The sequence below is a fragment of the Natator depressus genome, chromosome 6 (assembly GCF_965152275.1).
Source record: "Natator depressus isolate rNatDep1 chromosome 6, rNatDep2.hap1, whole genome shotgun sequence".
NCBI classification, from domain to species: Eukaryota; Metazoa; Chordata; order Testudines; family Cheloniidae; genus Natator; species Natator depressus.
The window spans coordinates 61,881,231-61,908,048 of record NC_134239.1 but is presented as its reverse complement, the minus strand read 5'-3'; the positions used below and the strand labels follow the sequence as shown (position 1 = coordinate 61,908,048).

Below are 26,818 nucleotides of genomic sequence, written 5' to 3'. Positions count from 1 at the left end.
GCAGCAAGCAGCAAGAACTGCAGTGGCCTCTACTGGTGACAAATGGAACAGCAACCCAAAGCTTAAAGTTTAGGTTGCCAAGTGCGGCTTCTAGCCGGTGAAGCCAGAACTGGACATCAATTCCAGCTCAGCCTGAAGTCCTGAGCTGCCCATAACTTCTAGTGAGATCACTCAATGCAAATAAAGGTGCTCCAAAATTTCAGGACCAAAAAAATACTGTGGTAGTTGGCAACTCTAAAGCATACCAAATTTCTATGGATTCTTGGTCGTTTTGGGGATAAATGAGTGATATCCCTCAATGAGGCAAACTTGAAAGATATGCAGTGGGCTACATGCTACCTTCAGCTGCATGAAGAGGATAGCAAATTGTTGCAAAAAAGGAGACACACTGAGGAGGGGATGTCCTGATACTGGGACTAGAATCTAGTGGTGGAGCCAGGGTGGGCGAGTGGGTGAGAAGAAACAGCAATACCGAGGATTGATTGGAAGCTGTAGGAAAGGGAGAGACAAATCATATTAGAGCCATGATGTCTGAGACTAGCTGGAGAAGGAGAATGGGAACAAAAAAATCAGGGTGGGGAGAATTGTGACTGCTTGGGCAAGGAGACTGGGACTGGGATGAGAAGTCTGAGTAATGGAGACTGTGACTGTGTATGTATCTAGCCAATAATACTTGGTGATTGGCTATACAAAATTGTAACCCAGATGTTGGGTACACCTTTTCCCCAACTAAATCAAGTTTTTTAGTGTCCCTATGTTTGGGTGTTGGCCATTTTATATGGCCCTGGTTTAGGGTGACCATACATCCCGTTTTGGCCAGGAGAAGTCCCCTCTTTCAGCTCTGTCCCAGCTAGTCCTACTTTTTCACCAAAACTGGATGTTTGGCCCAGCTGCAAGGCAGAGTGGAGAGTGGCAGCTGCTGCCCAGGGGTCAGCTGAAGGCAGCACTGCCCACCAACAGCAGTGGAGAAATTTGCTGCTGGCGGGCAGCACTGCCTTCAGAAATGATGCTACTGATGCCCCAGCTGCAAACGGTGTGGGAGGGTTGTTCTGGTGAGCCTTGTGCACGGTGGATGGTGGGGGGAAGGGGATGCATGATATCCACTGGATTGGTACGAGGTAAAACTGTGTCCCTACTAAGTGATCTGTATCTCAGAGGGTTGGGGGAAAGTGATTTAGAGACAGGAGGGATGCCCCAGGAATTCCAATAAGGCACTGCAGTAACAGATAAGGCATTGGGCTCCAATTATGCTGACTCCACTGGGTTCTCTCTCTTGACCCAGTTCTGTACCCATTTGCATGGCAAGTTTCCGAGGATGTCCCCAAAAAAGGAAGGTGAGAGACTTGAGACCTTCTATACATTGAAGGTGAGGCATAAAATTAAACCTCTGATTACAAAGATAAGAAGGAATAATCCATCAGTCATGATGGTATGGTACCAGGGGAAATTGCAGGAGACAGAGAGCCACTACTTATGGAGGGACTGGAGGCTTGCAGACAATAGGTACCAAGTGCTTGAATGAGGTGATACTGGTAATCTCTTCATTGACGGTGTCAAGGTAAATACTGCCAGGGCCAATTGTACCAAAGGTCGTATTGTGTCCAGTGTAACGTATGCCTCACGGGTAGGACCAGTGTGGAAACCTCCATATCATACATCTGGAAGAGTGGAGAATCTAACACTGACAAGCACAGGAGATCCATAGCCGCAACACATGCTTCTGGCATCGTTGGTACCGACAATGGTGACTGACCCTCAATGTGTGGTGGTACCGAGGTGGAGGCAGATTCTCAGCGCAGAACAGCAGATGACATCAGTCTCCGTGGTTGTGTTGACAGTACCAGAGTTGATGGTACCAGGGAACTTCAATCCAGGGCTCAAGCTCTATCTTTGGCACCCAAGCAATTCTGAGAAGGCTTTGATAAGGGTTGACAATGGTCTGAGACCTTGCTGTAAGGGGAGCTCTTTTTAGCTGTATTGCTCTGCACCAACCTTCCAAGTTCAGAGGCAGGTCTCAAAGCACACTCCATAAGAAAGTCCCACAGCCTCATCTCTCTAGATTTTTCAATTCTTTTTTTGAAGGATCTCACATCTGGCACTTTTCTCTCTCCCAGACACTTTAAGAACTAAGAAGAGGGCTGCTAACAGGCATTGTTACTCTGAAGATGGAACAGTGCTTAAAACTAGGTGACTTCAGCATGCTGAAGCCCTGGTACCAAGCTACTGCCCAGAACAGAAACCAAGACAAAGTTTAAGTAAATGATTCTAAATGGGACAACAATAGTACTACTAGCTAACTAACAATTATATACAACTAACTAACTATACACAACTAGAAAAATAATTCTTGATAGAGGTAAAAACTGTGAGCAAGAGCACATGTAAGGCTCCGACTACCATCCATGGGTGGTGAGAAGGACTGAAAGTGACTCCCTCTTTATAACCTTGGCTGGGGGTGCAAGGAGAATCAGAGTGAACACACTGCTCCAGTGGGCATTACTACGGTTTCAGTGTACAAAGTATGCATTTAATGTGGAATAGACATGTAATCACTCAAAGAAGAATGGGCTTTTGGTATAAAGGTGGAGGCTGAACTGACTCAGGGACACTCTGTTGATCCACAAATTAACATAAGACTGTTACTAAGATGGAAAAACCCTGCTGGAAGAGTTGAAGGACTGGAGACATACCAGGGTCTCGATGTGGAAGACAGTGACACCTGGTAAGCTTAGCATGTGTGCAGACTGTATATTGTTTTATTGTATGTTTTCTCTGTAAGGCTTTTGTAAATAAATGTACTGTGCTTTTGAAAGCTGGCTGGTCATCAGTAAAGACTGTCATAGACCTTTGAAGACAGCAGAATGGGAGGTTCCGCTAAAACACAATGGGATGAGCACAATGAATGGCAGGGGGACTGCAAGACTAAATCCTTGGCCTGGAGGGAGAGGGACATGGGTTCTGACCCACACAGAGGTGATGGCTGGGATGCCCTTGAGCAAATCACAGAGGGGACCAGTAGTGCAGTTAACCCTCGAACTGACAAGAGGCATCGTAAATTGGGCACCGAGAATTAGTGTATATCTTTGAACTTCATCTCAATATGCCTCAATTCCCCATCTGTAAAATGAGGATAATAATACCCCTTTACCTCACAAGTGTTGTGAAAATAAATTCATTATTTGTGGAAAAACTCAGATACAATAGCAATGAACACCCCTAAAAAGCCCAGGAAGAAATGAATAATTTTGTATTCAGAGCAGGGTTTGAATAGTGTGCAGTACATCCTGGGGCCATATACTGAATAAGGAGAAAACAAAAAATTAAATAGTTGTTCATTAGGTGATCATCCTCCATTGTGTGCACTGAATAAAGCTGGGTCAGCTGGAAAAAACAGTTTGTGATCATGTAATTAATGACTGTATCATCATAATGCATACACATAGGGGAGCCACATTAAGGTTGCATACACAACCTTAATTCTGGCAGCTCCTAACTTCTGAGTGCTTGATTTTGCAACCTTTATGTTCTTTTAACATAGTTTTTTTCTGTGTAGTAATATTAAAGGAAAACTGCAGATGAGTTTTAGGGGGGAAACAGTTTGCAAAACCTAATATGACTGCAAGTAATGTGATCTCAGTGTAAAACATTTTGATAAAAAAAACTATTTTAGGATTTCAACATTCCCTATACAGTGCTGGAGATCCAAACCCAATTAATGCTAGTGCATGAGAATCAGAGTGTGAAACTGACTAGACCCAAAGTGAAATTAAACAGTCTAGTTTCACAATCCAAGTGGAGTTAAAGAGAGAATACATTACACTGTAAAAATTAACCTTGATTTTTAAAATTATCCATCTTAATAATCCCATGTATCATTAGTAACTCAAAGAAATATTTTTAAACAAAGAGTATAATTCTTATATTGACTAGTCCAGGGGCTTGTAAAATTCAGTGCACAATTTCAAAGCTTCTCTATATTAATGTGAACCACTGCATGCTTTTTAGATTCTGCCTTAGTTTATGTTCTTTCACTGAGCAAGATACTTTGTACAGAGAAACTTTATAAATTATTCTAAATTATTCCTGAAATGTATTCATATTACAGCTTTGCCAACCCCAAGACTTCAAAAATCCTCCGTCAGGCCCCCAAAAATCATGAGAATGACTAAAAAAAAAATAATTCTTTTTATTTGCCTTCTGGTTTTTGAGCCTTTAGAGTACACATTGCCAAACTTTTCTCTGCAACCAGGAAGGCTAGAAACTTTCATTTTTAAAAATGAAAGCTCAGATTCTGACATAATCATATGATTTCAGGAGGAGATTCAAGAAAAACAAAAAATATTGCAAGACCTGGCAACAGTTTATTTGAATAGACAATTGAACACATTGGGGGCAGGACTGTAAATGGGAAAATACAGTGATAGACTATCACAGAGGAACAGCAAGCTACCCAATGGAGCTCCTGCTTGGCAATCTACTAGGTTCCTCATTTATAGACATGGAAAAAAAAGACTTAAAACTCTGCTAATCTTCTTTTCCATGAGACAACTACACCATAATAATCATACCTTACATTTATATAGCATCACAAAGGATCCCAAGTAGGAATCACTTTTTACATGCTACTTAAACACAGCCAAGTCTAGAGTGGAATTCAGTAGCCAATTAACAGTACATGGAACCATTACACTACAGTTTGTAAGAGAACATGAAAAATAATACCATACCCAGTTGGAATGAGAAAAAATTATTTAGAATTGGCCAGAACATGATGTTAAACATTTGCTATTATACAAAATAGTGCCATGCAATTCTTTACAAAAATGGTAAGCATCTTGACTTCATGTCTTATTCAAAAGATGGATGGCATCTTCAACAACACAGTACTTCCTAGCATAATGATGGAGCATTTGTGCAGCACTAACACATAAGAAAATGACCTACTGAGTCACTAATACAATTTTCTGCAGCACCTGTGGTTTTCCTGAGATTTGATGGTGTACATGGCCTGGAGTTTATCTAGCTGGGAACTAGAGGGGCTAAAAGAAGCCATTTGCTGCCTCAAAAGGTTGGTGTGTCTTTTGGCAGACCTGGGGCATCAGTGCCTGTAACCAGTATCACCAACCAAGCCAAACGTAAGAGAAAGGGAAAGTAAAGGAGAGTACCAGCTACATAGACATTCTATGTTTTGGAAAAGGTCTAATTTCAAAGGCCTGTATAATAAATCTCTGTTTCTCAAGATAATTTGAAAGATTTGAAAGATAAATGTCCCAGCCAGTTTCCTGCTTGTCTGCTAATTTCTGTATTTAGTGCTTGAATTGAGGGCGGCGGGCGGGAATTGGTATCTTTTTTGAAACAATGAAGTACAATAATTATATCTGAGACACCTAGGGATGCGTTAGTATGGAAGGGGCATTCCACCCTTCTGCCCCACAACACTTGGGAATGGCTGAAGTTAAGGGACATTTTCTCCTCTTCCACTCCTTGCACACAGGAGAAAGGACAGCATGATGCATTCTCTCTGATCAACAATAAACATTATATCCCTGCTTTTAGCCATGTTGTCCATGTGACTCACCAAAGCCTGACCAGCTATGCAAGTCCAGGGGCTTGCAAAGTCAGCCCCACTGTAATCCCCACTTTACTAGTCAGAGCTGACAACAAAGAAGCTAAATTATCCCCTTCCTCTGCTGAAATCCGTGTGTACCCAAAAAAAGAAAATTCTTTCTCCCAACAATATATAACGGCATATCAGATATGGAAATGAAAACACTGGGTGCAGTGGACAGAATCTAATGATGCTAACATGGTGTTGCCTTTTCAGATACCCACAAAGGGACAAAGGTTTAAATGGAAACTCTCAGATCACTTGGGCCCTCACAATTGCACGCATCTGAGTAAGAATTATCCTCAGATTTTAAAATCCCTTTATTATTCATGATTACAATACTCGTTTTATCCATCACTGAAATTGCAAAATAAATAAAATTAAAACCATTGCAGTCATTGTTTCTGAGTTACCCTGAAATATTTTTGCTTTGCTGTTTCAGAGACATATAAACAGCAATCACGTTAACTAAGGCTTTGTCTACATCACGCAGCTTTTACAACAAGGCTGTGCTGCTACAGCCATACTGCTAAAAGCTGTGCAGTGTAGCTGCTATTTGTCGGCAGGAGAAAGCTCTCCTGCAGACAAAAAACTTTCACCCGCCACGAGTGGCAGCAGCTTTGTCAGCAGGAGAGCACTCCTGCTGACAAAGTGCTGTTCACACCGGTGCATTTTGTTCGTAAAACTTTTGTCACTCAGGTCTGTGTGTGTTTTTTTTGACTCCAGAATGACAAAAGTTTTGCCAACAAAGTTCCAGTGTAGACAAAGCCTAACAAAAACTTGTTGATTCTACTAAAGCTCTGCCATTATAGAAAGATCAATCATGATACTGAGAACCTCAAGAGAATAAATGGGAAAACCCATGTTTCTTTTATGGTACACGTGCAAACATAGGATTGTGGGAGAAGTTGTTGTTTGAAGGAAAACACGAATAGGGAAAGAAAAATTATCATCAAGCATCAGATAGTAAATTCCAAAATTTAATAGTTAAATGACTAAACTAAGCACATGTGACAGTGCCACTTTTAACTTTCTATATTTTCATACAGATGTTCTTTGCTTATTCTGGAACATACTGGAGCGTCAAAATAATACCCTTATATTTATCGTACTAAAGGAAGCGCTTTGGTGCTTTATAAGCTATATATACAGGAATTACTTCACTCATCACTGAAATGCAACTGCACTGGGTTGGAATCAAGCAGCTGTTAACACTATACAGTTTGGGACAGGATGTACAGGAGGATACATTATCCAGCAGAAACTGCAGGGGGAATTTAAGGAGGCAGAATGCAACTACCAGAGTTGGAATTTGGCCACCTATCTGGGGTTCAGACCCCCTATTCTTAAGATATGTGCCAAGCACCAGTTCTTTTCTGTGCAGTCATTCCACCACCTTGAATATTTCTAGGGAAATAGTTCACTTTGTATTTTGTTGGTAACATTCTTACCTAGAGAGCATGCCCAGAGGAGTAACATTAAGTGATCCCATCAGCATTGCCAGGGCCATCCCTGGGGCCTCTCGCTCTATTACTTCTTTAGTGGCCTGTAATCAAAGATTAAACAGCAGACTGAGTGAAAACAACAAAAAGAAATGAAAAGAAATGTGAAACTAACTAAAGTTTGTATAAGAACATTCCCCATTTTTCTTAAATGTGATCAGCATGAAAGTTTCAGCTGTGAGTGTTACAAACTCAGAGCGGAGACAGTCAGCTTTCCTGAGGTCCAACCCTCTTGCGATATAGAAGATGCCCATGACAAAGACTGGATTCTGAAATTCATCCCCTAAAGAATATTTTCTTTCTTGTGTAAAGAAAATAAACATAACATGGAAAATATAAAATCACTGTTAGATTTAGTGTAACAAATTACTGAGAGAATACTGAAAGCCTTGTGCTCTGGGACCTTTATGTTTGCAGGGACTATTAAGTTCCACTGCATGAATAATGATAACTTCCTCTATCAGGAATGAAATAGCATTTGGCAACTAGGCAAGAAGACTAATTGTAAATGCCCCCTTATTATCATCATGTGAATCTTCCTGTTGGCTTTTTTCAGGGGAAAAGGAGGGGGAAGTATAAAGCAATCTGAGTAGGAGCAGGGAAAAGAACCTCCTAAATGAAGCCCATGTAGCAGACAGACAGGAAAAATAGTGAAAATGAAAATGATAATGGCCAGGGGATGGCAGAAAGCTGCAGCCTTCCCTATCAATTACATTGGCAAAGTGGTGGTTCCAAACAAGCCAGTGGCATTTGTTCACAGGCAGCCCATATGCAGGAGGATGGTGGTAAAGTCACCGAATTTTCACAATTTTTTGCATGTAAGGAAATGGGTGAGAAATTATTTTTAAGGGACATGCATACTCTTCTGCTGCCACTTCATAACACAGGATTTGTCATATAGGATTAAATTTACCTATTCTAGTCTCTAACATCTAGCACTGGCCAATACCTGATACTTCCAAAAAGTTAAACTCCTTTCTCCCATTCCTTATAATGCACGTAACCAACAGTGAAAATGTTGTACGTGGGGGATAAAAACCTCCTGACTCTTGCAGAGACCAGTTTATGCTCTGAACCATGATATTGGATTACCCTTTTCTTACCACAAATAGCTATGAAAGTTACTAATTCTCATAAAATGATCAAACCCATTTTTTAAAAATGCAACCAAACTTCTTTGTGCAGTGATCAGTAGAAGGGACAGGGAAGCAAGAAACTCCTTGTTAGGAAGGTCACTGTCAATATACTAAATAGTCTTTGCATAATATTTTGCAATTTGACACACTGAAAGAATTAAAATAAAAAATAATATGTAAAGGATTCCATGGAAAAGTAATATATTACAAATCAATTACATTTACCCAGCATGTTTCATTTAGAAGCAGCAGACCCCAAATGGCTTTGCAGGTGGTCGGCTCAATTGTTGCATACAATATGCCCCAAGAAGATACTATGTCTCAGTGTGCCAACCCTTGTGATATTTATTCTTGAAGCCCTGCTCTTGGAGTCACATGATTTTTCAAAAAAAAAAAAAAAAAAAAAAAAAATTCTAGCTCTCATGGTTCCAGATGAAAGCTTGAAAATGTGAGCCCTAAAGGCTCAAAAACCCCAAAGGCAAAAAAACCCCTCAGATGTACTATTTTGAAATTTGCACACTTTTTAAGCCTACCTCATGAGTTCTGAGGGCCTGACTGAAACAGTAGAGCTTGGCAATATTGATGTCTCCACATCCAGAAGGGTGCAGAGACACTACATCACTCCTGAAGTGGGTGCAACAGGGAAACACAAGGTCTGCTGCATTGCGTCTAACCCTTGAGCTGGTGTGTAAAAGGGATGTGAAATAAATGCCGCAACTATAATCCCTTCAGCAAGTATAAAAGTAAAGATTCAAATTCTTACAGTTACAGCTACTAGATTCCACATAGAGTTCACCAGTCAGAAAAGAAAACAGGAATTGGTGGGAACATTGCTGGTATTAAGAACACTTTGTACTTATTTTGCACTTCTCATCAAAGGATCTCAAAGCATGTTGCAAACATTAATTATTTCTCTCTTACATTATCCAGGAGAGGTAAGTATATCCCCTATTTTACATATGGGAAAACTGAACTTCAGGTTAAATGACTTGCCTAAGGTCACTAAGTGAGTCAGTGGCATAGCCAGGAATTGAATGTCTCTTTAAGTCCCTAAGAGAGCATGTTACAGGGCAAACCCTAAAAAAAAAAGAATATGCCTATTGCATATTGCTTAAGCAAAGGCATTACCACTAGCAACATCTTCCAAAGGTAAATATAATACCAACAGACGTAACATAAAACCACAAAGAAAAGACTCCAATCTTTCATCAAGATGCAAACTGGTATGTGCACTCAGTCCTGGAAACTAGAAGCTTAGGCTTATGCTAAACCAAAGAATTTGAATGCAGTAATAGAAACTACATTTCCCTTTAGTTCATGCATATAGTGTGTGTTGTACAATATCTGCCATCTTCCCTTCAGAAACAGAAAAGGCATAAAAATGCAGCTTCATGTTTTCATTGCTGCAAAAAGGAAATGGGAAGACATGACTTGGAAACAATAGAAACAAAGCTCAGATCTCTATGTTGAATAAGGTGTTCTGCCAAAAAATATACCTGGTTTGATATAAAATTATCAATCACCCACTGAAAATCTAAGAGATTTGGTGTGTTTTTCAGTATAGAAGAAATATACATTACAGTATTGGGACAAGTTACTGAAAGTGCATCTTACTAAGAATGAAGAAAGTAGGCACGCTACTGAATTGTGTATGGGTGTGTATATAAAATCACATACACCTGTATGTATTATACACACATATGCCTTTCACCTTCAAGTAATAGATATTTTCTAAGTTATTAAAAATTATTTTTAAACATAATTTATATATTGAGATCCCTTTTCTTTGCCCTTGAGCAGAGTGACACTTTGAAGATGTCATTTGTTAATGTTTGAAAGAGGCTTCAAAGATAGTGCAAGATATAAAAGAGTGCCACAAACAACGACCTTGCAGTCCAGGGAGTCCTTCAGTGAAATTCAAGCACATTCTTTAACTTCATAAGAAAAATTATCTTGATAAAAAGTCATTGCTAGCAGGCAGATTGATTATTAAATATGTATCGTCTATACAACGGCAAAATTTGAAAGGGCAACAAGTCCAGATAAACAGTCTGACCCTTCGTATAAGCCAATAAATATACTGCATTCTTAGTATGTATGCCTTCATCTATTATTACAGGCATACTTCTGCTAACAGGAGAACATTGCCTGTTCTCACAGCATGGCTAGATGGATTTAATGAAAATGGCTGCTACTAACATTCTCGCAGTTCCATCTGCTGTTTAAATCAGCCACCTGAGACTCCACTCTTGGGATGTCTTTAAATAACACATAGATACAGTATGTACAAATCAGTGAGCAAGAAGAATTGCAGTCTTTCTGAGACAGACGCATGCAAGTTAAGTAGTTGTACATATGGCTGAAATAACTGGGCCTGTCATAGTTTGCAGACCGTTTTGTGATCATCTGTAACACTCTCTTTGTTATTTTCAACTAGTTTTTTATTACAGAGCTTTTAGCCACCTTTCTTAACCCCTCCTCCGTGGACTGGGGCAGGAGGAGGAATGTCAATATAACATTTGCATCTGTGTCCAGCTCAAGAGCTAACAGGCAGATATATTTACTCTCCTGCATACAAATCATTAACAAAATAAGGTGACTCAGCATCTTGATATTGCACCGATACTCTGGGAGTTGCAGTGAGGCAGTAAAACTCTGTTTGATAAACCACTTTAGATAATTTCCTGAAAAGATCAGCAACCAAATATTAGGCCTAATGAAGCCCATCTCCTTATTTTACATCACAATTCATCATTTCCCTTCTTAACGTGACAGGATTGAAGGGCACTGGCTTTGGGACAATCTGCTGGAGACAGAACATGAAGACATATTTACACTAGAAAAATTAGTATACATAGTACAGCAACAGCCAGAAATAGTGCAGTTGCACTGGCACTAAGCCACTAATATAGATGGACCTTTGGTGTTTTTACAATGTCAGAATTGTCAACTATCATGGTTTTAGTGTGTGTCTCGCAATATTTACTTTCTGAAATTTTAGTATCACATTTTCTCATGATTGCAGGCATTAAATTTAAATTAAATTTGTGAATTTTACTTCATTCAGAAGGCCAATGTCTCTCATTACTTTCATTGGGGCTGAACCTCAGTCAAGGCAGCTACCGTTCCCTTCGTTCTCTCTCCATGGAAGTGAGCATGTTTGTTATGTTCACAGTTGGGCTTCTGCGGTTCCAGCAGTACCAGGGGCACTCACTGCGAGGAAGACGGGGGGTTGGAGGTGCTCACTGGAGCAGACAGGCACCACTCCAGCAGATCCGCTGGTGCCTGCATCCGACTGCGCATGTGGACGCATAGACTTCTCCTCAGATACTTGCAGAGGCGAAGTTCTCTAGCTTCCCAAGTCTGAGGCGGGAACAAGTGGCAGATGGAGCAGCGGGCGATGATGTGGGCTTTGCTGAGGCAGTAGAGAATGTTGGTGCTCATCACTCACAGAAAAGCTCACAGCTTTTGAAGCTGGCTTGTTAGGGCATAATTCCCGGGAGCTTTGGTCTGGGAGCGGTGTTTCCCCACCAGGGGATCAAGTCCTACAGGGGAGCCTAACTAAGTATGTAACAAAGCCAACTATATATAACTAACACACAAGTAAACTATACACAATAAGTAGGAATGGACAAGAGTTCTATTAGCAAGCTAAGAGCACCGAGGAACAGGGGTTCTGACTCTGGCCATGTAGCAGTAAGAGGGAACTGGAACAGCATTGACCCGCATAGCCTCAGATGCAACATATGGACTATGCATGACACATGTGTGGGTCAACGGACACTACTACAAACAGTTCCAGCTCCGGTGCATGGCATGCATGCACACCCACGTCTGGAATACATATAGGGACCATCACTCGAAGAAGAACTGAGAGGAGACTGTAGAATGTGGGCTGCAGGTAAGATTGCCACCTGTCTTGAACTTTACAGAACAGTTTCAAAATTGTAGTGACTGTCACACATCCCACAAGGTTGTTAATCAGGAATGTTAAAGTTCCAATTTTGTGTGACAGCAGCCTTACAGGGTTTCAGACCCTGCTAGACCAGCATGGAGCTGGCAGAAGGCCTGGGATGAGTTAAAATAAAGGAATACATAGGGGGCCTAAACATTGAGTGAAAGAGGAGGCTCTGGGTGGCCTTACCTTCAGACAGGTCTGCCTGCCACAGCTGCCACTGATTGAAAATGTGTCAGGAATTGAGTTTGTTCATCCCCAACTGCCAACACAGTAATGACAACAAGGAGTCCTTGTGGCACCTTAGAGACTAACAAATGTATTTGGGCATAAGCTTTCGTGGGCTAGAACCCACTTGATCAGATGCATGGAGTGGAAAATACAGGAGCAGGTATAAATACATGAAAGGATGGGAGTTGCCTTACCAAGTGTGAGGTCAGTCTAACGAGACAATTCACTTAACAACAGGATACTAAGGGTGGAAAAATAACTTTTGAAGTGGTAATGAAAGTGGCCCATTTCAGACAGTTGACCTTCTTGTCTCGTTAGACTGACCTCACACTTGGTAAGGCAACTCCCATCCTTTCATGTATTTATACCTGCTCCTGTATTTTACACTCCATGCATCTGATGAAGTGGATTCTAGCCCACAAAAGCTTATGACCAAATAAGTTTGGTAGTCTCTAAGGTGCCACAAGGACTCCTCGTTGTTTTTGCTGATTCAGACTAACATGGCTACCACTCTGAAACACAGTAATGGTGGCATTCCCTTGGGGACACAGAGTGGCAGGATGAGGGGAACATAATAAGGAATGCAGAATGGTATAGGGACTTCATTCATAGAAATATCAAATTGAGCTGTTCAGTAGCATTACATCTATACTTCTTTTTAAAGTATTGAAAATCACTGGCAAATACAAAATTTAGTCAATTTGCATAAAATGCTCATACAATAGGATCGTATGTCTCCCTAATCCCCCCCCCCCCCCCAAAAAAAGGTGGCAATGCTAGGTGAACAGGAGAAACAAAGGGAATGCAAGATGCAGGCAGGAGACAGAAAGGCAAAGGGAAGGGGTTGTTTGCAGGCTAATGTAGGGTTCAGGGGAGAGACTGATGGGCACAGGAATGTGGAGTGCAGGGAGGGAAACTTAGAGGTTACAGTGGAATGTGGGGGCTGCAGACTAAGAGGGATGGCAATATGAGCAGGATGGAGACTGAAGAGGTGCAGGGGAATGGAGAGTGGCAGAGGGGAAACAAGGACTAAGATACCGTAAAGGGAAAAGGATGGAATATGTGAATGAAGGGTTTGGGCTGGGAACAGGACACTATGAGGGAGCATGGAGGTGAATTGGGAGTGGGACGGAGACTGGGCGGAATAGGGAGGGAAATGAAGAAGGAGACAGAGAGGATATTGATAGGGAAGGAGGGAATGGACATGGATAAAATGGTAGCTTCTCCTACCTCGGGGACTAGGAGGAGATAAGTGGAGGCCAGTAATGTTTATTTATTTCAGAAAATGGATTCCCTAAAATCAGGGGTGCCATTTAGGGAAAGTGTGGGGGGCTCTAGAGCCCCCCGAGTTTCGTACAGGAGGTCTACTCACCCTAGCCCCAGACGGAGCTTTTAACTGCAACACAGCTTGAGTGTAATATGTGATGAGTTCGGAAGCTGGGAGCAGCGCAGCCTTTGGGGCAGGAAGTTTGTTTAGAAACAGAGGAAGGGCGATTAATGACAAGCCTTTTGCTATTTTAAAGTAAATTAAGGATCCTTAGATGATCCTGAAAGCATTGGCAGACACTCAAGTTAAAAGACAGGAAACAAAGGGTAGGAATAAATGGTGAGAATGGAGAGAGGTAAATAGTGGTGTTCTCCAGGGGTCTGTACTGGGATCAGTGCTGTTCAACATATTCATAAATGATCTGGAAAAAGGGATATGCAGTGAGGTGGCAAAATTTGCAGATGATACAAAACTACTAAAGATAGTTAAGTCCAAAGCAGACTGCAAAGAGTTACAAAGTGATCTCAGAAAACTGGATGACAGCGCAACACAATGGCAGATGAAATTCAATGGTGATAAATGCAAAGTAATGCACATGACAAAATATAATCCCAACTATATATACAAAATGATGGGGTCCAAATTAGCTGAACCCATCCAGAAAGAGATCTTAGAGTCATTGTGGATAGTTCTCTGAAAACATCTGCTCAATCAAAAAAGCTTACAGAATGTTGGGAATCATTAGGAAAGGGATAGATAATAAGACAGAAAATATCATATTGCCTCTATATAAATCCATGGAATGCCCACATATTGAATACTGCGTGCAGATCTGGTCACCCCATCTCAAAAAAGCTACATTGGATTTGGAAAAGGTACCGAGAAGGGCAACAGAAATGATTAGTGCTATGGAACACCTTCCATATGAAGAGAGAGTAAAAAGACTGGGACTTCTCAGCTTGGAAAAGAGATGACTAAGGGGGGATATGATAGAGGTCTATAAAGTCATGAATGGTGTGGAAAAATTGAATAACAAAATGTTATTTACTCCTTCACATAACAAAAGAACCAGGGTTACCCAATGAAATTAATAGGCAGCAGATTTAAAACAAACAAAAGAAAGTATTTCTTCACAGTCAACCTGTGGAACTCTTTTCCAGGAGATGTTGTGAAGGCCAAAACTATAACAGTTCCCATAAGAACTAGATGAGTTCATGGAGGATAGGTCCATCAATGGCTGTTAGCCAGGGTGGACAGGGACCCAACACCATTATTCTGCATGTCCCTCGCCTCTATTTGCCAGAAGATGGGAATGGGCGAGAGGGGGTGGATCACTTGATGATTGCCTGTTCTGTACATTCCCTCTGAAACACTTGGTATTGGCCACTGCTGGAAGACAGGTTACTGGACTAGACAGACCATTGGTCTTACCTGTATGGCCATTCTGATGTTCTTATATAGAACCCAAATGTATCTGCCCCCACTGCAACCCACGAGACCCCACTCCCCTCCAAGAGTTGAGATAAAACCCAGAAGTCCTGACACGGTCGGTCTCTCTCCACAAATTTAGTAACAAAGTAAGAATATACATTGAAATTTTAAACCTAACCATTGTCCCTTAAGTGACTTGCTACAAGATGTCAGAACATGTTATTATTAGAGCAGAGTGGGTCCAATATATATTTAATTTTCTTTCTTTTATATAGGAATTAGATACAGGGCTTCTGTCAGCTAACTGCTAAGTTATCTGCCAAAAAACTAGAGTTTTCAAGTGCCTAAGTAGCCTGCCTGGAATCACAGTTAAAGTTGTCACTCCCTACCAAAATCTGAAATGGAGCCCCTGCCTAAAAGAGAATGTTTCTCCTACATTTCATTTTTATAAGTAAAAATGTAATAGCAAAGAAATGTTTCCATCCAGCTTGAGGTCCCTTTTTGTTTGAAGAGGCTAATATGCTGTCAACCAAACTGATCTATTTTTAGGCACCTTTGATGTAGCTGTGCTTGCTTAGCAGATGGCTTACTGCCAACTAGCTTCACAGAGCTCTCCACTTGCTTGCTTCCCTTCTTTTACTCCATGTAAATGAGATACTAGATTCCCTGAGCTGTAGAAGGCCTCATGGCAGCTTCTGTGGCAAGCACTGACTGCAAACTGATTTAATCAAAAGGCCAAAGATTCCTCTTTAGACTTATAAATGGTCATCTCAGATAGTGTCAGGAGCAGGTCTCTGGACTTAGCTGTGCTGTGGATAGGATGACCATAAACAAACAGCCAAGAAAAAAAACTTGCCAGTATCTCAAAAGTTGCTTCTAGAGAAGACAGAAGAGGTGCTACAGCCAGGAGATAGTCATGTACCAGTCTTAAAATTCTCTTAGTTTCAGTTCATCCCATTGCATTACACTGTTGTCTTTAATTACATGATCACATACTAGTTTTTTTTCTACATGGGTCGTCAGCAAAAGGGTTTGAACCCCAAAGCTTTAAAACAGCACACACCTCATCCACTTGAGCAATACCTGTAATTTGGTGGAAATAAGCTGCTATCCCCTATATGGACAAGCCCACGTAGTGGGTCAGTGACACACACTTGGCAGTGGGTTACATTGCTATTTAGGAGAAAGCACTGAGCTATTGAGTATTAGGATTCCTGGATTCTGTTCTTGACTCCGGGAGCTGAGTGAGGTCTAATGGTTGGAGACAGCCTAGCCAACAAAGGTGCTAGAACTAGGGCTGCTAGGGGCGCAGCCCTGGCTTGAAGAGGTTTCCATCATATACAGGGTTTACAGTTTGGTTCAATGGCTCCCGGCCTCTCGCCCCATACAAATTGTTCTAGCACCCCTGCTAGCCAACAAGTAATTTGGCACATTCATTCTGAAAGGCAGCAGTGTGGAAACAATAGATAAGACTTGGCTTTGTCATATTAGAAACCTGTGCTCTGACTGGAGTGGCCTTGTGCAAACAGTTATTTTACCTTTAAAATAACTGAATGGTACTTTGTTTCATCACAAGGTATGAACTGGGATTCAGTCTCTTGCTTGGAGTTCAGTTAATTTTCCCCAAGGTTAATGGGTGAGGATCTCTCTCTTGTCCTTCTACCTCCTCAAAAACACAAGGTATTTTACAGAGCTGTCATATGAGTGAGTATCACACAAGATATGTGACACCTGGCAGGCCTTTCCAGCAGCCTGAAAGATTTAGGGCACCTGATTTATCCAAAGATTTTCAGCAGATATTTCTTCCCCTATTGAGAAATCCTGGGCACTGAAGAAAGTAGATAGTTTAATCTGGCCTGAGCGGTCTCATTAGTTCATTTCAAAATGAGCAGATCTGGTACGTAAAATAATCTCATTTATGGTGTTTTTCCTCACACTCCTTTTAATATGAAGAGATAATCTATAGGCCTATAAATTACTCATATTCACAGGTCAACCATTTTAGCTGGTCAAGTCCTACTAGCAACAAATTCATTGGCTACTTCCCTACAATTGGTGTGGCACTGAGAAATTAGAGTTTAGAGGGATCTAGATTGTCTGAAAATTCTGGACTGCAAACCCACTCACCTATTTTTTCTGTTGGCCACCTGGAGACAGGGATCAAGGATGCAGAAGATACTGTCTTGTATCGAAGTTGTTTTGTATCAAAGTTTGTATTAAAGTTTATATCAGTGTTGTTGTGTATCACCACAAAGTTTCCATAATTTGTACCATGTAGAAGCCTTTTGAGAAACATCAGATCAGGGCCCACAAAGGCCATTACATGTTGAGACGTGTCATGGGTACTATGGCCATGAGACTCTCTTCGTTGTCATCTCCTGGCTCTTGCTTACTCTTTCTACTAGAATGATGAGGTCCTGTATCTGTCCTAGGGGAGGAAGGCTTTGATTTCAGTAGGGTATAGCAGGACTCCTTCATACCCCAGTAGTCTGCTGAGACAAATCTTTTGATAGTTTTTCATGAACCCTAGTGATACCAACACTCGGATGGTGAAAAAGACCTATAGTCAGATGTACTCAAAAGTGGTGTCCTTTATAAACCAACTGTCCAACTGTCAAAACACTCTAAGCCTGCATAGGCAGGCCACAACTACTGGCAGGCATTTCATGCAAACATCAGGCACCAATATCAACCCAAAAGGCACAACATGAAATTGATAGTGCTGTTCCTGTACAATAAATCTGAGATACTCCCCAAGCACCAGAAGTATTCCTACGTATGTACAAGCATCTTCAAAACCCAGAGAACAACAGCTAGTCACTTTCCCCTGAAGAGGCATGACGAATCCCAAAAAAAGCCACTTTGAACTTTTTTTTAACCAAATATTAATTCCAAAAGCGCTTGAGATCCCGGGTAGGCCAGAGACTGCTAGATTATCAGGAAGTATCTAGGATACTTTTTAATCCAATGGCATTGAATGATGACCCTCTTTGCCAGGAGCATCTGGATTTTCTACAACATCTCTGTGATCAGAATGTGTCTGAAATCATTTTCAAGCCAGGAGTAGCAGAGAGAAGCAATGTGGAGGGGTCTTTGAAATGTTCAGAACTCCTTACTACTATCCCAGTGTGATACAAGCAGTCTAGCATTTTAACATTTTCATCTGCATGAACTAGTCTCTCCTAGGAAAGCCCTCAGCTCAAAGGCCTCGCTACATCGGTTTTACTATTACTGAGAGAACCCTGTTCACTGTTATATCAAGATCAGAAATAGCTGGGTTTTCAGTTCCAGTGCAGTAAGGAAGAAGTTCATTCAGCAGTTTGATCTCAGGGAACTGGGACTTGGGGATCTAAATTTGAATGACCTAGTACTTTTAGTGTGTTGGACTGACATTTACCAATTAAAGTAGAACTAAGAATAAGAGGAGGTTGTACAAGGTAGTTTGAAGAAGACAGGTTTGGGAAAATAATATCACATTTTAAAGAAATTAAGTTATATTTTAGCCCAGTTACCATTCTCTCAGATTATTTAAATTTTCGTTAAAATCAGTAAATGGAAAAGCCAGCTAAGAATGCTGTTCTTGCAAAAAAAGAATTGCAATTAATCGCACTGTTAAACAATAATAGAATACCATTTATATAAATATTTTTGGATATTTTCTACATTTTCAAATATATTGATTTCAATTACAACACAGAATACAAAGTGTACAGTGCACAATTTGTATTAATTTTTTATTACAAATATTTGCACTGTAAAAAACAAAAGAAATTGTATATTTCAATTCACCTAATACAAGTACTGTAGTGCAATCTCTTTATCATGAAAGTTGAATTTACAAATGTAGAATTATGTTCAAAAAATAACTGCACTGAAAAATAAAAAAATGTAAAACTTTAGAACCTATAAGTCCACTCAGTCCTACTTCAGCCAATCGCTCAGACAAATAAGTTTGGTTACAATTTGCAGGAGCTAATGCTGCCCACATCTTGTTTACAATGTCACCTGAAAGTGAGAACAGGTGTTTGCATGGCACTGCTGTAGCCGGCATTGCAAGATATTTACGTGCCAGATATGCTAAAGATTCATATATCCCTTCATGCTTCAACCACCATTCCAGAAGACATGCGTCCATGCTGATGACAGTTTCTGCTCGATAATGATCCAAACCAGAGCAGACCAACACATGTTCATTTTCATCATCTGACTCAGATGCCACCAGCAGAAGGTTGATTTTCTTCTTTGGTGGTTCGGGTTCTGTAGTTTCCACGTTGGAGTGTTGCTCTTTTAAGACATCTGAAAGCATGCTCCACGCCTCAGCTCTCTCAGATTTTGGAAGGCACTTCAGATTCTTAAACCTTGAGTCGAATCCTTAGAAATCTCACATTGGTACCTTCTTTGTGTTTTGTCAAATCTGCTGTGAAAGTGTTCTTGAAATGAACAACATGCGCTGGGTCATCATCCAAGACTGCTATAACGTGAAATATATGGCAGAATGTGGGTGAAACAGAACAGGAGACATACAATTCTCCCCCAAGTTCAGTCACAAATTTAATTAATGTATTATTTTTTAACAAGCATCATCAGCATGGAAGCATATCCTCTGGAATGGTGGCTGAAGCATGAAGGGGCATATGAATGGTTAGCCTAGCTGGCATGTATATACCTTGCAAGGCCTGTTCCCACTTTCAGGTGACACTGTAAATAAGAAGCAGTCAGCAGTATCTCCCGTAAATGTAAACAAACTTGTTTGTCTTAGCAATTGGCTGAACAAGAAGTAGGACTGAATGGACTTGTAGGCTCTAAAGTTTTCATTGTTTTGTTTTTGAGTGCAGTTACGTAACCAAAAAAAAAAAATCTATATTTGTAAGTTACACTTTCACAATAAAGAGACTGCACTACAATACTTGTATGGGCTGAATTGAAACATACTATTTCTTTTGTTTATCATTTTTACAGTGCAAATATTTGTAATAAAAATAATATAAAGTGAGCACTGTACACTTTGTATTATGTGTTGTAATAGAAATCAATATATTATAAAATGTAGAAAAACATCCAAAAATATTTAATAAATTTCAGTTGGTATTCTATTGCTTAACAGTGCGATTAAACACGGGATGCCTCAGGGGAATGAAAATAAACAGCTTAATAAAAATGAAAGGAAAACAAAGAAGTATTAAATTGATGACTCAGAATCAAATGAAATAATAACACACACACACACCCCAATTCCCAAAATTTCAACATTTCTCAAATAGATATTTAAGAATTTTCAGTTGGAACCATTGCCAACATGCAAACATTCGTCCCAGAAATTACAGCAGATTGCCAACCACCACTTCTCAGCTATATTACAAGGCATTTAATATTCTGCTGAATTTACTGACTGTAGTCTGTCAAAGTGGGTGGAAAAAGGTGATAATAAGTCTGAGATTAGAGGGAAAAGATGTTTACAACAGCCATGGAAAAAAAAATCACATGTATTCTGTAATTTAGAGGGCAAAACAAGCTATTAGAAAGATCCCTCTGTTTCTCCTTATTAATTTAATGTCTTAGTATCTGTGTTAGATTTTAGTACAGACTTCTATTTCAGGAACCATTGAGAGGTGAAAGCATTATATTGGTGAATAGCTTGACAAGTAATTTAAAAAGAAATTGTGTCACTAGGCATGGTTTTATATTTATTTAGCCGCACTATACAGTAAAGAGCTCAGCCTGACACTGGTTATGTGTCATCCTGATCCTTATAGAAATGCCTTTGTTCCTATTAACACTAAATATTTCTCTCTGTGAATTCTGCTTAAAGAAACAACTATTGAGAGCTTGCTCTAGTCTATATATACACTCAAGGAAATTCACAGACTGGTATGTCAGTTCAGCACCAACACCATGTTCCCACTGTCACAAATTATTGCACATCTGAATGTAGTTGGGAGTTTCTCATGTCCCTGACATGTGCAAACTGAAGACCAGATTTCCATTGTTGAAAGTGGTGTTCAGACCACATTAATATCAGGGCTCCCTATTGATCCATGTAGGGAACAAAAGTATCATAGCAGTGACCATTGTTTGATAAATTGGAATGTGGGGAAAAATGCACTAGTACTCTTCTGCCTTCTCTTTCTCTTCCTGCATCTGTCACCCCCTGCTCCCCTGACAAGCATCCCCATAATCCTCCTCACTTTGCCATATCTATTCATCACCCCATATACCCCTCCCTTAGGCCTGGTGCATCAGATCCAAGAGCAGGGAGCCAATCCAATGTCCTTCTTGTTTGTGAACTGAGAACTTTTGACATACGAGTACAATTCCCCTCACTTTGTCTACTAATTTCAATCAAATTACAACATGCAAATTAACTGGAGAAGAAATGCAATGACTTGTTGAGTTACCACTGGTGTCATAATGACAATACTGGAGAACGACTTGAGCTCTGACCCAGCTCTGACTATAATCATAACAGTTAGAAGCAATTATTAATAACTTTTCTTACTTAACCCTAATTTCTCCAAATGTATCCTATTAATAAGTTTTTAATTAGTATTAACTAAATGGAAAGTGTGAAGGATTTATGGGGAATTAAAGGGAAGAAATAAGACTCAGAGCAACATTTTTAAAGAGCCTGTTTTTAAAACTAATTATTGACTTGATAATCTTCAAAAAAAGAAAAACAATCTTTACTCTTAGATTAAGATCACATGCTATGAATATGAAGAAGATACACTGTATTCTTCATACAAAAGAAGGAGGCTGAATACTTGTTTTATGGGACAATGTCAAAAGAAGTTTAACTATGACATTGTGACAAGATTCTCTGATTCTCATCAACAAGTTTCTGTTTAAATTCTTAGGTAGCCATGCTTGTGGATATTTGATAACAAACAGATCAAACAAAATATTATTTTCATAGTCATATTTTCCCGCTCACAAATTGCTGTGCTTCCCAAGTCAGCCCCATTTTATGGCAGACTGAATCAACAAGCCCTTAACTTTTTAAATAACTTATTCCAATTAAGGGAGGATGAAAGATAAAGGCAGCGGTGCAACTGCAATATGGTATAAACTCATCTTTAAAATGTTATTTTATATTTACTTTCTTACCCTCTCCATCTTTCCACAATAACTTTATACTGATCACAATTTTATCTAAAATGTTTATTCATGTCAACTTTTAAAAGATTCTTTTCAGTCTTTCTTTTAATGTCTGAATTGTTAAAGAGCAAATATAATTCACTTTAGGGAAACTTCCCTACCAATTTAGTAGAGGAGGGAGAGAAGCTGGTAAAAATCATAGAGACTCTCTGTTCCCAAGCATGTATCCTGCTTTCCCTTAAAGCATATTGTTAACTGTGATAAATACAGATTGGGGAGGAGAAATAGGACAGTGCAATTTACAGGGTTCAAAAATTTAAAGTTTTTTTTTTTTTAAGAGGAAGAAAAGAACATATGAACAGCCATACTGGGTCAGACCAAAGGTCCATGTAGCCCAGTATCCTGTCTTATGACAGTGGCCAATGCCAGATGCTTCAGAGGGAATAAACAGAACAGGTAATCATCAACTGATCCATCCCCTGTCGCCCATTCTCAGCTTCTGACAAACAGAGGCTAGGGACACCATCCCTGTCCATCCTGCCTAATAGCCATTGATGGACCTATCCTCCATGAATTTATCCAGTTCATTGTTGAACCCTGTTATTATAGTCTTGGCCTTCACAACATCCTCTGGTAAAAAGTTCCACAGGTTGACTGTGCATTGTGTGAAGAAATACTTCCTTTTGTTTGTTTTAAACCTGCTGCCTATTAATTTCATTTGGTGACCCCGAGTTGTTGTGTTTTGAGAAGGAGTAAATAACACTTCTTTATTTACTTGCTCCACACCAGTCATGATTTTATAGACCTATATCATATCCCACCTTAGCTGTCTCTTTTCCAAACTGAAAATCCCAATCTTATTAATCTCTCCTCATACAGAAGCTGTTCCATACCCCTAATAATTTTGTTGCCCTTTTCTGAACTTTTTCCAATTCCAATGTATCTTTTTTGAGATGGGGAGACCACATCTGCATGCAGTATTGAAGATGTGGGCATACCATGGATTTCTATAGGGGCAACATGATATTTTCTGTTTTATTATCTATCCGTTTCTTAATGATTCCCAAGATTTTGTTTGCTTTTTTCATTGCCGCTGCACATTGAATGGATGTTATCAGAGAACTATCCACAATGACAGGTTTCAGAGTAGCAGCCATGTTAGTCTGTATCTGCAAAAAGAACAGGAGTACTTGTGGCACCTTAGAGACTAACAAATTTATTAGAGCATAAACTTTCGTGGGCTACAGCCCACTTCATCGGATGCATAAAATGGAAGATATAGTAAAATATATATATATATATATACACACACACACACATATGGGATAAGTTGGAAGTTACTATACAAACTGTGAGAGGCTAATTAGTTAAGATGAGCTATTATCAGCAGGAGAAAAAAACTTTTGTAGTGATAACCAAGAACTTGATTATCCGAGTGCGTGTTTGCTGAGTGAGTATCCGAGTGTGTGTTTGCTGGGATGGCAGTTTGAAAGCCTGAGCGAGTGCCTGAATGGGTGGTAGCCTGCAGGGGGCGGGTATTCGGGGTGTCTGTCTGTTTCAGGGAAGCCTGGCTGTTTAAAAATAGCCAGAGCTCCGCGAACCAGCTGAGCGGCGGCGAACCAGCTGAGCAGCGGGGAACAGCAGAGCAGCACACAGCAGGAGTTTGCCCGGGAGTTCGCCTGGGGTGAGGCCAGTGAGGCTTACATCTTGCCAGCTTCTCTGAGGAAGCTCATAGTAGGAAGGTGATATGGAGGGCGGGGGGTTCAGCTGTTGTTACCTGCACAGGATGTGCCATGTTTGTCTTTCTTCCACAGGACAGAAGCGACTTTGTCTGTACAAAGTGCAAGCTAGTATCCATATTGGAAGAGAAGATCGAAGGTCTGGAGCAGCAGATATCGACCCTGCGTTGCATACGAGAATCTGAGGATTTTCTGGACAAAAGTCAGGCTATGCTTCTATGGGTACAAAGCTCTAAAGATTTAGAGCAGGTTGCACAGCGGAGCCAAGGGGCCAGTGAAGAAGCTTGGCAACATGTGACCTCCAGAAGAAGAAGGGGGAATGTCCAGGTACCAGCAACGCAGACACAGGTAAGTAACCGTTTTCATGTTCTCTCCGCAGGTACCATTGCGGAGAGTGGACCAGATGATACGTCTGGGGGGAGAAAGCAGAAGGAGACTCTGCTGGTTGGAAGGCATGAGATGCACTGTCCTGAGGTTGGGGGTTCCATGACCACCACTCCCAAGAGAAGGAGGCGGGTGGTGGTGGTCGGGGACTCTCTCCTCAGGGGGACTGAGTCATCTATCTGCCGCCCTGACCGGAAAAACAGAGAAGTCTGCTGCTTACCAGGGGCTAAGATTCGCGATGTGACGGAGAGACTGCCAAGACTCATCAAGCCCTCGGATCGCTACCCCTTCCTGCTTCTCCACGTGGGCACCAGTGATACTGCCAAGAATGACCTTGAGCGGATCACTGCGGACTATGTGGCTCTGGGAAGAAGGATAAAGGAGTTTGAGGAGCAAGTGGTGTTCTCGTCCATCCTCTCCGTGGAAGGAAAAGACCGGGGTAGGGACCGTCGAATCGTGGAAGTCAACGAATGGCTACACAGGTGGTGTCAGAGAGAAGGCTTTGGATTCTTTGACCATGGGATGGTGTTCCATGAAGGAGGAGTGCCGGGCAGAGACGGGCTCCACCTAACGAAGAGAGGGAAGAGCATCTTTGCGAGCAGGCTAGCTAACCTAGTGAGGAGGGCTTTAAACTAGGTTCACTGGGGGAAGGAGACCAAAGCCCTGAGGTAAGTGGGCAAGCGGGATACCGGGAGGAAGCACAGGCAGGAACGTCTGTGAGGGGAGGGCTCCTACCTCATACTGAGAATGAGGGGCGATCAGCAGGTTACCTCAAGTGCCTATATACAAATGCACAAAGCCTTGGAAACAAGCAGGGAGAACTGGAGGTCCTGGTGATGTCAAGGAATTATGACGTGATTGGAATAACAGAGACTTGGTGGGATAACTCACATGACTGGAGTACTGTCGTGGATGGTTATAAACTGTTCAGGAAGGACAGGCAGGGCAGAAAAGGTGGGGGAGTAGCACTGTATGAAAGGGACCAGTATGACTGCTCAGAGCTCCGGTATGAAACTGCAGAAAAACCTGAGTGTCGCTGGATTAAGGTTAGAAGTGTGAGCAACAAGAGTGATGTAGTAGTGGGAGTCTGCTATAGACCACCGGACCAGGGGAATGAGGTGGATGAGGCTTTCTTCCGGCAACTCGCAGAAGCTACTAGACCGCACGCCCTGGTTCTCATGGGCGACTTTAATCATCCTGATATCTGCTGGGAGAGCACTACGGCGGTGCATAGACAATCCAGGAAGTTTTTGGAAAATGTAGGGGACAATTTCCTGGTGCAAGTGCTGGAGGAGCCAACTGGGGGGGGAGCTTTTCTTGACCTGCTGCTCACAAACCGGGAAGAATTAGCAGGGGAAGCAAAAGTGGATGGGAATCTGGGAGGCAGTGACCATGAGCTGGTCGAGTTCAGGATCCTGACACAGGGAAGAAAGGAGAGCAGCAGAATACGGACCCTGGACTTCAGGAAAGCAGACTTCGACTCCCTCAGGGAACTGATGGGTAGGATCCCCTGGGGGAATAACACGAGGGGGAAAGGAGTCCAGGAGAGCTGGCTGTATTTCAAGGAATCCCTATTGAGGTTACAGGGACAAACCATCCCAATGTTTCGAAAGAATAGTAAATATGGCAGACAACCAGCTTGGCTTAACGGTGAAATCCTTGCGGATCTTAAACATAAAAAAGAAGCTTACAAGAAGTGGAAGATTGGACAAATGACCAAGGAAGAGTATAAAAATATTGCTCAGGCATGTAGGAATGAAATCAGGAGGGCCAAATCACACCTGGAGGTGCAGCTAGCAAGAGATGTTAAGAGTAACAAGAAGGGTTTCTTCAGGTATGTCAGCAACAAGAAGAAAGCCAAGGAAAGTGTGGGCCCCTTACTGAATGAGGGAGGCAACCTAGTGACAGAGGATGTGGAAAAAGCTAATGTACTCAATGCTTTCTTTGCCTCTGTCTTCACGAACAAGGTCAGCTCCCAGACTGCTGCGCTGGGCAACACAGCATGGGGAGTAGGTGGCCAGCCCTCTGTGGAGAAAGAGGTGGTTAGGGACTATTTAGAAAAGCTGGACATGCACAAGTCCATGGGGCCGGATGCGTTGCATCCGAGAGTGCTAAAGGAACTGGCGGCTGTGATTGCAGAGCCATTGGCCATTATCTTTGAAAACTCGTGGCGAATGGGGGAAGTCCCAGATGACTGGAAAAAGGCTAATGTAGTACCAATCTTTAAAAAAGGGAAGGAGGAGGATCCTGGGAACTACAGGCCAGTCAGCCTCACCTCAGTCCCCGGAAAAATCATGAGCAGGTCCTCAAGGAATCTATCCTGAAGCATTTACACGAGAGGAAAGTGATCAGGAGCAGTCAGCATGGATTCACCAAGGGAAGGTCATGCCTGACTAATCTAATCGCCTTCTATGATGAGATTACTGGTTCTGTGGATGAAGGGAAAGCAGTGGATGTATTGTTTCTTGAC

At 41.3% G+C, this 26,818-nt stretch overlaps 1 protein-coding gene across 13 annotated transcripts in view; it reads right to left on the bottom strand.

The window, feature by feature from the left end:
- The window catches only part of GPHN (gephyrin), a 579,614-nt gene that overhangs the window by 223,760 nt on the left and 329,036 nt on the right, over positions 1–26,818 (bottom strand). For all 13 annotated transcript variants that reach the window (XM_074955494.1, XM_074955495.1, XM_074955482.1 and 10 more), the window contains one exon: positions 7,060–7,154. In XM_074955494.1, the coding sequence (XP_074811595.1) occupies positions 7,060–7,154 (95 nt within the window). The remainder of the gene's footprint in view (positions 1–7,059; positions 7,155–26,818) is intronic.